This window comes from Vicia villosa, unplaced genomic scaffold (assembly GCF_029867415.1).
Source record: "Vicia villosa cultivar HV-30 ecotype Madison, WI unplaced genomic scaffold, Vvil1.0 ctg.002312F_1_1, whole genome shotgun sequence".
Taxonomy (NCBI): Eukaryota; Viridiplantae; Streptophyta; class Magnoliopsida; order Fabales; family Fabaceae; genus Vicia; species Vicia villosa.
The window spans coordinates 80,529-94,397 of NW_026705891.1; the positions used below are offsets into that span (position 1 = coordinate 80,529).

Here is a 13,869-nt window from a genome sequence, read left to right on the forward strand (position 1 = left end):
GGCATTGAGGCCATGAAAGAATGAAAGAATTCCTCACATGAACAAGTTTTATGTTTTAGTTTTAATTTCTGGCATGACTATAACATCCTCGTGATGCATCTCTTGCTTTATGATCAAAATTTCCGATACTAATCAAGTTGGGTTTCGGGTATGTCAAGAGTCCGCAACGTTTTGCGTGGCTTCGGTGTGAAAAACTTCGTATTCATGTTCGCCATTTTTCCAATGTTCATCTTTGGAATCTATATGCATGGACAGAAAATCACTTACTTTCTTAGACCGTTATGGGAAAAACCGCCCAAGCCTTTCAATCTTATTCGCCATTACTATAATGACAATGTTACGATGGAGAGTCTTTGTCGACTTCATGGTTGGGGAGTTCGTGACAATCCAAGACGTGTTTTTGATGCGGTGTTGTTCAGTAATGAGTTAGAAATACTTACCTTGCGTTGGAAGGAATTGTACCCCTATGTGGCTGAATTTGTGATTCTTGAATCAAACTCTACATTTACTGGAATTCCCAAGCCTCTGGTTTTCAAAAGATATAGGGAGAAATTCAATTTTATAGAGCCGAGATTAACATACGGGACGATTGGTGGAAGATTTAAGAAAAGGGAAAACCCGTTTGTTGAGGAAGCGTTTCAACGCGTGGCATTGGATCATCTTCTTAGGATTGCTGGTATAACAGATGATGATTTGTTGATTATGTCTGATGTTGATGAGATACCAAGTGCTCATACTATTAATCTTTTACGATGGTGCGATGAAATACCGGCGATCCTGCATCTGCAACTGAAGAATTATCTCTATTCTTTCGAGTTTCACTTGGACGATAAGAGTTGGAGGGCTTCGGTTCATAGGTATGAGTCTGGTAAGACACGATATGCACATTATCGACAGTCTGATAACATGTTAGCAGATGCTGGTTGGCATTGTAGTTTTTGTTTTCGTCGAATAAGTGATTTTATTTTTAAGATGAAAGCTTATAGTCATTATGATAGAGTTAGATTCTCTCATTATTTAAATCCTGAGAGAATACAGAAAGTAATATGTGAAGGGGCTGATTTATTTGACATGTTGCCTGAAGAGTATACTTTCAGGGACATTATTGGTAAAATGGGTCCTATTCGTCATTCATATTCTGCAGTTCATCTTCCTGCTTTCCTTCTGGAAAATGCAGAGAAGTATAAATTTCTCTTACCTGGAAATTGCATGAGAGAGAGATGACATGGGAAAATTATATAAAGGATGTATATAAAAATAAGATTGTTTATCTTATAAGAAACATTTATGTCATTTTCTGTTGTAAATATAAGTGTACTATTTATTAAAATCCAATTTATACCCTTATTTTGTGAATTCTATTTTTACCAAGAAATCAACTTCCTCATGCAAGTGAATTTCATTTAATAAGTGTTAAAAGGTCTTTTGACCTAACTTTCATCTTGGAAGGTTTATCTAGAAAGGAGTTTGACAAGAAAATAAATGAAAATGAAAAAAATCTCCTAAAAAATTCGATACCAATTCAGGCATTAACCTGCGAATACAACATTCTATGGAGTTTTATCTATGTTATTTCAGTGTACATAGTTAAGAACCCCTTACCTAATTGCAAATCTTTACATGGTACACAAACAGTTAAAGTGATAAACAAATAGTGATACTCTTTTTTATCTTGATTCAATGGCATGAGTTTCAGACCCTCTTAAAAACGATCGACGCCACCAAATTTGGAATGCTTTGCTTAGATTAGGACATTCAGTGCCATGCCTTGAGAAGTGATGAAACCATTCCATGAACAAAGTGTGTTGTTGCTTTAGAGGCAAAGTAAGAAGTGTCTGACCCATAGCTTCTTGTAAAACCTTTATATCAAGCCCTTTTCTGCATCTCTGCAACCAACCAAAGTCTAACAACATAGGCGCAAACCATGCTTGGAGAAGCCCCGATCTAGCTTCCATCCGACATTGTAATTTTCTTGTGGCCATGGCAACAAACAGAGTTGCCGAAACTCTACTGAGTTCATATCTAACCATAGGGGATGCATTATCATGCATTTTGAGAAGTTCTTTCTGATTAGACCATATATCCACAAAATCCTCTGCTATTTGTCCATCAAGCATGATTTCCAACAACCAGTTGATGTTATCAACCTGTGTTGAGATGCGTTCAATCATTGGTTTATTCTTGTCTTTCTTTGTTAATCTTTCATTAGGAACGGTACTTGATGCCTCCTCAAAGAGGCTGATCAACGAGTCAATGCACGAGTGGCAAACTGAATAGAGATCGTCTTTGCTTAAGTCAAGATGATTCTTCTCGTACACCGAGCTTTTACAAAGAAGACCCTTAACTAGTGATTTCAATTCATTTCTTGCATTGGCATTGACACAAGTGGTGATTGACCAAACGAGTTGTCGGGCTACGTTCGGCTTTGAATCTTCTGAATCATGCAAGTAAAGCCTTCCTAAGATGTCCCTTGTAGTTTCATCATCGAACTTAAATCTTGTAAACAGGTTTCTTAATTTCTCTTCTTCCTCTTCTGTCCAAGGAACAGCTTCCAGGTATTGTAAACAGGACAAAACACCCTTGGTGAACATGATGCCCGCAGAAACCTAGAGACACAAAAACAGACATTCATGTAAGAAACTATAAAAAATCAATCCAACAAAAACAGTATCATCATGAAGTTCAATTGCAATTTTTGTTTTGTTTTGTTTTGTAGCTGTCTTCTTCCATGCCTCATTGTCTCCCCATACTTCCTCCAATCTAATAAAATACTTCCTTTTAATTTCATGTCAATCTTATAACTGATCCAAACAAAATACATTCATTTCCTAAAACAAAAAACAAGCAAGTCTTATCCCCTATGAAGCACAAACACCCGAACACGACCCCGATACCAGTAATAATTTGAAAAAAAATAATAAATTAAATGTAATTACTAGTGTCAGTGCATATGGCCGACACGGACACGCCTATTTTCAGAGGTGTTGTGGCTGCATAGCTTATCCCACTAAATGGGGTCGGCTACGTGGATCAATTTTCGCCATAATGTTCTATCCAGAACCATGCTTCTATAAAAAAAAAACGAAAAAACACGGCAAGAAAATATTAAATTAATGCAAAGATCAAACAAGGTAAAAACAAGAGAAAACCAAATTAAAAACAGTTTTTCCCTACTATTGCATACATGGATATAATTATAAAGCAACTATATTGTTTATATGTTCCATAATGATCTTCACTAATCATATGCATTCAATTACATTACATAAAATGGATGCATTAATATCTAGGTTAGAGGCAAAAGACACCTACATTATCATCATTCATTATAATCTATTACCATGAAAATGATTTATATAAAAAGGAAAGAAAATAGTAACCTCCAAAATATCAATGGATCGATAAACACCAATATTGAGAAGCCTTTTAGGAACATCATCTTCAAACATAAGCTCAATAGTTTCTCTAAAAACTCCCAAATTATCAACTTCAGGAACTTCAATTCTACACATTTTGTTACTCCCACTCGAAGAATTACCCTTTCTATAATCCCCAATCAACCCAGCAAAAACCTCCGAATTAGCACAAAGAATCACCGAATTCAGCTCCAGAACAACACAACCACCGTTCTTCCCTCTCAAACTCATCCTCACGTCGAATCCGTCGCTGACACCGACACTAACGTCAGCGACAGAATTCATCGGAGGCGGCGGAATGGGGTTCGCGATAGGAGCACGGAAGCTTCGAGATCGTGGAGCCGAATCGAGAGCTGGAGAGGGATCGGGAAGAGCGTCTTCGATGGGGGAGACTCTTCCGGGAGATAAGATCCGGCGAGGGTCGATTCGAGCGACAATGCGGGAGCTGGATTTGGAGCTCTGAGGGGAGTTCGGTACGGAGGAGGAGAAAGCGGGCTTGGATTGGGCTTCGGGTTTGGGCCTGCGCGGTTTGAACGGCGGGTTGTCTGGGCTTGACGGCGGGACCGCGAAAGAGCAGCACCATGTTCGGTGTCGGCGGCGGTGATAGGAAGACTCCATAGAGATGGATTAGCTGCCGTTATGAATTTCTCTCTCTAGTTTCTCTCTCTAGATTGGGAATGGTGATGACGTTAGTGTGAGAGAGTTGCACATGACATGAGGGTGTAAGGAGGAGAATCGATTGTGAAAAAAGTGATTATTGGAATTTGGGGCGATTTAGTTTATGGGGAAGAGTGAGGTTTTGGTTTTGGGTGAAGAAAACGAGGAAAAGCTAAGTGGTGCTTTTTTGATTAAGCTGTTTTTTGCTTTAGCTTTATCAGTTTGTGAGAGTTTGTTGTTTGTGCTTTGCCGTTTGCATTTGAGACTGGATTTTGATGCTTTTTTTGTTGCTAATGATTTAGTTATGAGCGTCTGAAGCTCTTTAAAGAATGAGCTGTCAAGATATACTATGGTGATGCTAAGTATGTTTAAGATATTAATTTCTTTGTAATACTAGTGGTTAGTGATCTAATGATGTGAGATATAAAGGAATTAAATACACAAGGTTTGTATTGAAGACAATTTTTATATTTGTTTTTTTTAATCAATACTCCAACTGGATTCATTATTATTTTTTATTAAAAATATTCTCTTTGTTTTTGATTTCTTGTGACAAGAAATATTAAAAGAACATCTTAAATAGTCTAACTTGAAACAAACTTAGAATGAAAAAATCTAAAAAGTGTTTAGACATGATTTTTAGAAATTTGTATGCTTCTGAATAATTAAGAAATTAAATGAGCTAATATTTTATTTTTAGATATTTTAAAGGAGCACAAAAAGTACTAAAAGAATACAAAAACGAGATAAAGAATCAATCCACTTAAATCACAATTTGATTTATTTGTGCATGCACGATTTAAAATCATATTCTTTGGGTTGTCCTCTATATCTCTTGACTGTCAAGATGAAAGATATTCCTTTCCCAAATTCATTCTAAGTGCCTATCTCATTTTCCCTAAATTTCTCTAATTGTTCACTCTAAGTATGATCTTTTTTCCTATCAAAATGATCAATATTAATTTCTAAATCATTTTACAGATGATTTTTCATGTCATTCACAGAAGTTTTGTCTTGGTCATCGTTATTTTCAGTCTAATTATCAAAGGTATCCTAATCACTTCTTCAGTATCATATTCTTGATGTAAAAATTTATAATCTTAAGCATCTTCATCTGGAGGTTTGTCCTTCCCAATATTGTGTTGTAGCTCATCACTTTGCTTATATGGGACTTATTATTTGTTAGGTTTTATAGGGATAGTTTCAACAATATTCTTCTAGCTTTTTTATTTTTCTCGTACTCTCCAACATTTGTCAATATAATGATCAATGCAATTACAATGATTACAAAAGGTGGGTAGGTTTTCATAATCAAGATCCACAAAAAACGTATAACCTTCCCTCTCAACATGAATCGGGTCATGTAATTCTTCAGTAAGATTGATACTATAGCACATGCAAAATGTCCCATAATACAATTTTTTGCCTCATCTAGAGATAATTGTGTGCCTACATTTGATGCAACGGAAAACAAGGTAGTAGGCATTCAATACTCATGTGATAAATCACACATTTACATCCAATCTAAACATTGATGTCTTCTTAGGTAATCTCGTTTGAAGTCATCTGTCCATCAAAAATACAAAACAAACATTGCTTGAGATTCTATATCCATATACCCCAAACATTATTGAGGTCCCCACGACTTTGAAAGTGAAACTCTTAGAATCTTTTTCCTAGAGATGTCATCTCATATTTGTCCATATAAGCCCACACCCTGATAAGCTTCTCACGGAGTTCTAAAGTATATAAAGAGGTTTTTTCTTTCGATCATACAAACATAAATTTTTTTCTTGAATTGATCTGTATGAGTCCTCAGTATCTTGATAAATAACCTTTTCCATTTTAGGAAATGTTTTGAAAAGTTTCTTAAAGTAACATATTGTTAACCTAGAAATGTTAGTTTAGCTTTTCGACATGGAAAGTGTGATATAAAGGTATGGAAATACTAAGTGTAAAATGACAAAGTTATAATTTTGACACATTGATTACTTTGACTGAGGTGGATAGTTCGACTCGCCAGGTGTTTTGGAACTTAATATATTGCTGATTTAAAGGTATGGTTGACCTAGAGACATTTCGAAACTATACTACAAAGTTCGACAAAATAAACTCTTCGACAGGAGAAATTAGAGGATTTGAAGGAAGTTTCCAATATAATGGCGGTTTGAGGCAGTTCAAGAAAACCAAAGACATGCGGAGGTGCATTAGAAAATAGAAGCCCACGTCGTAAGATATGTGTTGAGTCCTAGAGAAGTATCTGTTATCAACGATTATTGATGTATTTAGTATATAATTTGATTTCATTCATGTAATAAAGTTTCACATTTTTCACTATTGTTCTCTACAGAATTCAAACGTCCAAGTTATAAAGAGAAGAAAATTTGTGAGAAATATATGAATATCCATATCACTTTTAATCCAAACATTTTATCTAATTGTTTTTATTGTTTTCTTTGTTTATTTTATCCTTTTAAACAAGTTTGTATGTACTTCTTGGAAGTTTTATCAAGTTTGTTCTACATTCAAAAACTAAATCTCCAAGCATAAATACACCTTCTCAGCTATTTCGGCAGCCACCCAATGGTATCTACTAGCATTGAATGACTCTAATAATTGAAGACCCTTACGGGCCAACATACAACTTTACGATGGTCAACGGAACTGATCCAGGATACGGCGTCATAGTGCCCCTAGCACTCAATTTGACGAGCAATTTCAACGTTACTAGAGTCATAACCAGTCGACTCCAATAGGTTTTGACGAAGCAACCGACATGTTCCCTCCTTTGACATGCAACCTCTATTTTCGCCTCAGTCAAGTTAAGAGGGGCATAGGCCTCTTGACAAGGTTTCCACTCTGTCGGACTCCGCAGGAAACAAAGATTCTGGAGTATTCATAGAGATAGCTTAATTTGAAAGAAATTCTCCATACGACTCTTCCATTTTTTAATCATCACTCAAAATAATGATTTCTTATTCAAAAAGACCATTGAAAAGGGGGAAGGAATGCGATTCAGACATCATTCCATGTCTCTAAGACGAAGAAACACCACCCTTTGAGTCACTCTCAACGACACTAGGGTTACCACTAATCGTAATAAAATTCGATAAATACTAAGTAAAAGCTGAGGATAAGAGAAGGTACCTTGAAATATGAGGGGGGGGGGGGGGAAAGCGCTGAAAAAAGGAAGAGAGTTGAATAATCGAAGCTTTAATACTTTGAAAGTATGAACGTGCAATGAAAGTTACTTTAGAAGACAAATGCTCTCAGATAAGAAGAGAAGACTTGAAGAGACAAGGGAAACCCAGTCTACCAGATGACTAGAAACTTTCTCCATGATCTCTCTCCATCTTTATATAGAAAAAGGTAATCGAACAAATAAGATCGAAAATAGGAAATAAGGGAAAATCAGTGGTCGAAATTCATCTGGGGAAGATAACCCTACTCAAGTGTACTCGAGTACACGAAAAGTTGCATCACATCACCCCATACCTTTTTAGGTCACACATCAAGGAAAAATGGTGAAACGTCTTAAAGATGGGATTGCATTTAATGCTCACACCCTAATCACGCTTTAACAAAACCAAAGCGGTGCATGATAGTTGACGCCTGGACGAACATCTTCAGAGGCCGGCCACGACTACTATAAGACTCCCCGGTATCAAATATGCCTGACGAGTCTTGGGGGAAACTATTCTGTGCCGGCCAAAGACTTGGGACCCACTATTTCGCATCGGCCAAAGGCTCAGGACTTACCGCTATGCGCCAACAAAAGGCCCAATAACATTAGGCTCATTATCCAATTCGCCCCATGAAGCCCAATGTATAAATACCTTCGTTAAGGATTTTAGGTACACAATCTCTAATCTCAACTTTCATTACCACCATCTTGAATCCTGACTGACTTGGGTGTTAGAGTGCTAATTATACAAGTACCAGACATAGGTCCACCGTATCAGAGATAGAAAACACCGATTAACAGCATCACATGAAGACCGATACCTTTAGTTCATAAAGCACCGCGATCTCAATATTCGATCCACTGTGTTGCATCATCGTAATACTCCGAAAACTTCGATTCATTGTAGTTTCACGTCAGTCAATAAATAATCGAGGTATAAATTTAGGGCGGGCACACACACACACACAAACTATTTTACCATAGTTGAAAATCACAACTAAGATGAAATGTTTAGCATTTCACGTGGTGAAAGTGACTTATTTTTTATTTAAAAATAAAATATAAAGAAAGGCGCCATTGTAAAATAAAATAAATCATTAAAATAAATATGAACTGCAATTGCTAGAAATCAAAATATGTCTTTGAGTTAGTTTTCCCCTCTGTTTCTGTAACAACATAGCAAATACGTGATATTTTTTATAAAAAATTATGTGGTGTGCCCAATATTTATATATTTATTAGCTGAAATGAAACCTTTGTCATAAAATATATTACGGAAAATACTAACAAGTGTCTCCATAATACACTTTAAGAACCTTAAATAGTAAGTTTTTATAAAAAATTGTGCAATCATGCATTAAAAATTAAAAATTGAAATGTTTGACTTTTTTAAAAAATAATTGTTTAATATGGAATTCTTAAAAGGATAATTTGAAATGTTTGATTTTCTTAAAAAAATTTATATTCATTAAATAATTAATGTATCTAGTCTATATTAAATATATTAATTATTTAATAAATAAAAAATAAAAATTTTCTTATAATTTATTACAAAAACAATATTATTTATAATAGTAGTTACATTCTACCTGAACTTTGGCGACCACCACAGAACAAGTTAGTTTGTGTTTGACAAAGTTTCATTTTTACATTCAATCATTGCAAATTCTTTTTTTAAAATTAAAATAAGACACATACTAGTATCTCTTAATTATAACATTGAGCATCAAATTCAATTTGATTTTGACGTTGCTTGTTGGGCAGGGAAGGCATTGACTCACAATTTAGTCATGTTTGCTTCAACTTTGAATTTGTTCTTTTCTTCCCCACCCCTTGCTTCAGCCTTAATTTAAACACCATTCGGGGATGACTTTTTTTGCAAGTGTTACTGTAACTGTCAAGGCACTGAACATAGCGTTAAATAAAAGATAAATTAATGAAGCACTAACTAAGCATGATATGGTGAGTGAATTAAAGGTAAGCATGACATATGGACAGTATTACTATAGTTGATACCATGAGTGACATAGTGGCTGCCACAATTTTTATTTTATTACTTATTCATATTTAATTTTTATTATATTATATCAAATTATATATAAAGGTATTTGTTGTGAGGGAAGAGAGTAGGGTAATTGATGGAAAAGAGAAGAAACTAATAAAATTTCAAAATACTATGTCATTTTGTTCTAAAACTTCATTTAAACAAAAAAAATAGCAAATTATTTCGATTTTTAAAGACAATTATACTTTTTTACAAAAATATTTAAATAATCAATTCTCTCAAATATTTTTTAAAAATACTCATGGTTCAAATAATTTTTTTTTCATGTGTAGCGTTTAAAATAATTGAATTGGCGTCACTATTTAGTTTTTTAGACAAATCAGATGAATGACACTTTCAATAGGACTAGTTAATTCAATTGGCGCCTACTCTTTGTTCTTTAAAAGGGGCGGCAAGTCATCTGACAATTCATCACACGACAATGACATATGAGTAAGGCATACGAAAGACTTAAAACTTTCTGTAGTCGCACTAACCTCCATGTAGTTTGATCCGGTAGTATCTCATTGGTCTCTCTTCATTGTGGTCTATTGTCTCCTAAACATTGAAAATGTGGTTATGACGGTCAATTTTTGTAACCAAATATGTGTTAGCTTTGCTAATTTCCTCCTTCATAACTTTCATGCAACTTTCACTGAACTATTGTCCTGATTCTAACACCGAACTCCATTTTTTGCCTCTGCTTACGAACGGTGGCCCTAACCTAAAATAGGTTGCTCTCACCAACGCGGTTATGGATAGGTTTCCAATGCCTTTAAAGACAAAGTTTATTAATTCCATACGGTTTGTGTCATGTGGCACAAGTTTTTTACTTATCATTGAAGCGCCAGTTGACTTGGCGTGGTTATGATGCGTGCTTGCAAAATATATAATAGCCTATAAAAGCTTTTTTGCTTCATGTATGCGTCAACCCAACTGACGTAAGCTCTAAATATTGCACATGAGTGCCAACTGACATGGCGTGTCACTTTAGCATGCATGCAAAAGCTGATTTCTGCATTAATCAAGCACAAAACACCCAACAACATGCATTCAGTGTAATTTATTTTCTCACCAACATTTTATAAATTTACCTTCCTCACTTTATTATAAATAACACCCTTGCTCACTACATTTTCATCACAAACCAATACACTATAACTTTACTCAAGTGCTCACATTCTCTCATATTTTCTCACTAGCAAAATGACTCTATTGAACATGGAAGAGAAACACATAGAGAAACCATCAACAACATTAATTTTTATGTAAGTTTTTATTTTGCTATAGTTGAATTTAAATTTTTCTAACCCATTATATTTATGAAAAACTTATTTAAGCAATTTTTTAGAATCCATCGAAATTTTGTACTCGTGTCCATGAATATATCGTACACGGAGAGTATATTCAACCTTATTTAGAACACGCCGGATTTGGTCATGTTATCAAAACATGCCCTATTCTATTTATGCTAGGTTTGTCCTCACTTTAAAAGAAATATGGAGACCCAAAACATACATTTTTCAACTTCTAACCTGTGAATGTATTGTAACACTAAAGGACGTGTACATGTCATTGGATCTACCTATTGAGGGTAAGGCGGTTAATGGAAATACCAACTTAGCCAATTCAATATGCAAGGAACTTTTGAGTTCCGACTTGTTAGATGATACTCAAAAGGGCCAAGGTATGTATTTTACTTACGCGCCTTAAAACTAATTACAAAGGTATAATATTAACCAAAAATTCTACCGAAGAACAACAAATAATTAAAACTAGATACTATATTATACTACTAATTAGTTCATTTTTATTTCACGATAGTACTGGTTATTGTGTACATATTTTGTATTTATCTTTTTAAAGAAATATAGATAAAATAGGAACATACAGGTAGGGTTCCGCTTGTTTGTTTTATCTCTATAGCTCTTTGTGTAAAAATGCAAACAAAAGTACATCTATATTTTATGGGTGCACTATTTTTCTCTAACCATATGGTTCATCGAGATTGTCGTCCCTAGCTTCTGTCAACCCCAACAACTTTACATTCCTCTCCACAACAAAGTAAATTTATAACATTAATTCCATTTACTTGCTTTAAACTATTAACTCTAACTAATTTATTTTAACTTTTAGGTATATTTGGTTCACCGGTGGGATGAGTTATTACCGATGTCCTAGACATTGCATCATGGTCTATCGAAATCTCTTGGATCACTTACGACCAGATGATGTATTACCACTAAACTATTCATTTCATAATAATTATTTTTAATGATAACCATTTTTAATAATAACCATTTACTGATCTAATTAATTTTTCCTCTATACTTTTATATGGAGGCCATATTTGGGTCTGAAACATCAACATGAAAGGAACAGAGAAGATGCAACTATTTGGACTGCAACAACACTGGTCATTAAATTCACTACTATGGAGATGTACCATAGTGACAGTGTGAAACTTGAGTTCGATATGCATCAAGAAATTCCAGATTCTCTAAGGTGCCTCGGGTAATGGCGTCAGCGAAAAGTCTAGAAACAATGGAACTTTGATGATTTGAGAGACTTTGCTAAAGATGAGTGTCGTAAATGGAAGTGTCATCATCAACAGGTCTTAACCGACACTGTCATGCCAACTGAATCTAAACCAACTCATAATTATATGTATTGGTATAGATCAGTTACGATTGGGTTTTTCAATCAAAGATAAGTATTTATGCGACCCACACCAACCTGAGTCGTCTTAAGTTTTTGGAGGTGTATAGGTTAAATCAATTCAACATTGGAAAAATAGATAGGGTCCCCCTTTTTCCTATGGTTTAACAATGACAAGTATTTTTGAGACCCTATTTTAGCATAATTTAACCGTGATAAGTTTGAGGCCCTGTGCGGTATCCTGCCTTGCACACCCTCAAAGACGACCTAGACACCAACAAACTTCAACATGTAACCTCCAACAAAATTACCAAACCACTTACACACAACGCCATACCCAACAAAAGTACCAATCCACAAACATCCAAACCCATAACTAATACATGCCACACACTCATCCGTAAAACCAATAGCATACCCCATGCCACCAAAAACCACATGATTATTATCAAAACAACCAACAAACATATACCGCCAACGAATCCTCTTACCATAGCCAAAACACCCAAGAAACATATGAAACCAACACTTCCTATCATAGTCAAAACACTCAAACATCACAGCACGAAAACACCCAACAAACATATGACTACCAAACACCACAACAATAATTTCTTCCTTTCTCCAATGAAGCTTTCACACCAATGTCGTCATTCAATCGATTAGGCAGTCCACCAATGACCCATCAACCTAAACAATACAACCATAACAACATGAATAATAAACTCAATTACAACAGCGTGATAATACAGACACAAGACTACGTAGAATCACAAAAACTTATGAGGAAGGATGGTGATGTTGATGCTCCATAGACCTCATATCAAACACCTTAGATGAATCAGAGATCTGTACGAGAAATAGTACCTTGGGGTGTGGAACCAGTGACTTGTATGATAAAGCAAATCATTATAATTAGTCTAAAAAATATTCCCGCATGTAATTCGATTTAAATTAAATAATATTAGTATTTCATAAACCTTTTTTAATTAATTAATCATTAAAATTAAAATTAAAAATTAAAAAAGTACATAAAGGGGATGCGCCATCGCCAAAAAGAAGGTGTGGAACCAGTGACTTGTATGATCAAACGGGTCGTTATAAATACAGAAAGGTCGTTATTTAAATTAAATAATATTAGTATTTAATCAACCCTTTTTAATTAAAATTAAAAATTAAAAAAATACAGAAAGGGGAGGCGCCAATTTGTTTGGTTTGCCTTTCAAAAAATTAACGCCCCCTTTGAAGATCAAACTATAGGCGCCAATTGAAATGTCTTGCCCTGTTGGAGGCGCCAATTGAAATGTCTTGCCCTGTTGGAGGCGCCAATTTGCTTGGTTTGCCTTCCAAAAAATTAAATGATGGTGTCAGAGCCGTCTTTGAGGGCGTGCAAGACGGACTACCGCACAAGACCTTAAAATTTTTAAGGTTAAACTATAGATAAATAGGGTCTCATAAATTATTTTTCAGATTAAATCATGATTAAATAGGACCTCTATTTATTTTGCTATAGATAAACTATATCTAACTTATACAAAACCTCCAAAAACTTAAGAAGACTCGGGATGACGCGCTTTGCACATGAAATTTTTATATTTAAAACATCATTATTTTGAAATTTTTGAAGAAAGTTGGTTATTTAGGTGTTTTTTTTTTTTTTAGAAAAAATGATATGCATTGACAGTGTAAAATATTTTTTCATTGTCAATCAATCACAACCATGTATCCAATTAGAATATAATTTTAATTTAAAAAAATTAATATGACATGGCAAGTGTAAGAATTTTGATTGATTGTATGTGTAAACTCTTTTTTTATATTAAAAAAAAAACAATTATTTCATATTCTAAAATGAGTTTTCAATGTCAACCGTATTATACATTAATAACGCCACAATTAACGAAAGCTAA

At 34.5% G+C, this 13,869-nt stretch overlaps 2 protein-coding genes across 2 annotated transcripts; one reads left to right on the top strand and one right to left on the bottom strand.

The window, feature by feature from the left end:
- On the top strand, positions 1-1,369 carry LOC131638436 (uncharacterized). The gene has a single exon (XM_058909002.1). It carries the CDS (start codon positions 151-153, stop codon positions 1,222-1,224), a length of 1,074 nt encoding a protein of 357 aa, XP_058764985.1. The 5' UTR covers positions 1-150; the 3' UTR covers positions 1,225-1,369.
- A 114-nt stretch (positions 1,370-1,483) lies between these two features.
- LOC131638435 (BTB/POZ domain-containing protein At2g13690-like) lies at positions 1,484-4,429 on the bottom strand. Its single transcript, XM_058909001.1, has 2 exons — positions 3,381-4,429; positions 1,484-2,606 (listed from the first exon to the last, which is right to left on the bottom strand). Exons 1-2 carry the CDS (start codon positions 4,032-4,034, stop codon positions 1,668-1,670), a joined length of 1,593 nt encoding a protein of 530 aa, XP_058764984.1. The 5' UTR covers positions 4,035-4,429; the 3' UTR covers positions 1,484-1,667.
- Positions 4,430-13,869: the final 9,440 nt, after the last annotated feature.

What these genes read in the sequence shown, in the direction of transcription:
- LOC131638435 (XM_058909001.1), bottom strand. Translation starts at nt 4,034, where the DNA reads ATGGAGTCTTCCTATCACCGCCGCCGACACCGAACATGGTGCTGCTCT. An exon ending in GATCCATTGATATTTTGGAG is followed by an intron (nt 2,607 to 3,380) that starts GTTACTATTTTC and finishes TTGTGTCTCTAG; the next exon opens with GTTTCTGCGGGCATCATGTT.
- LOC131638436 (XM_058909002.1), top strand. Translation starts at nt 151, where the DNA reads ATGTCAAGAGTCCGCAACGTTTTGCGTGGCTTCGGTGTGAAAAACTTC.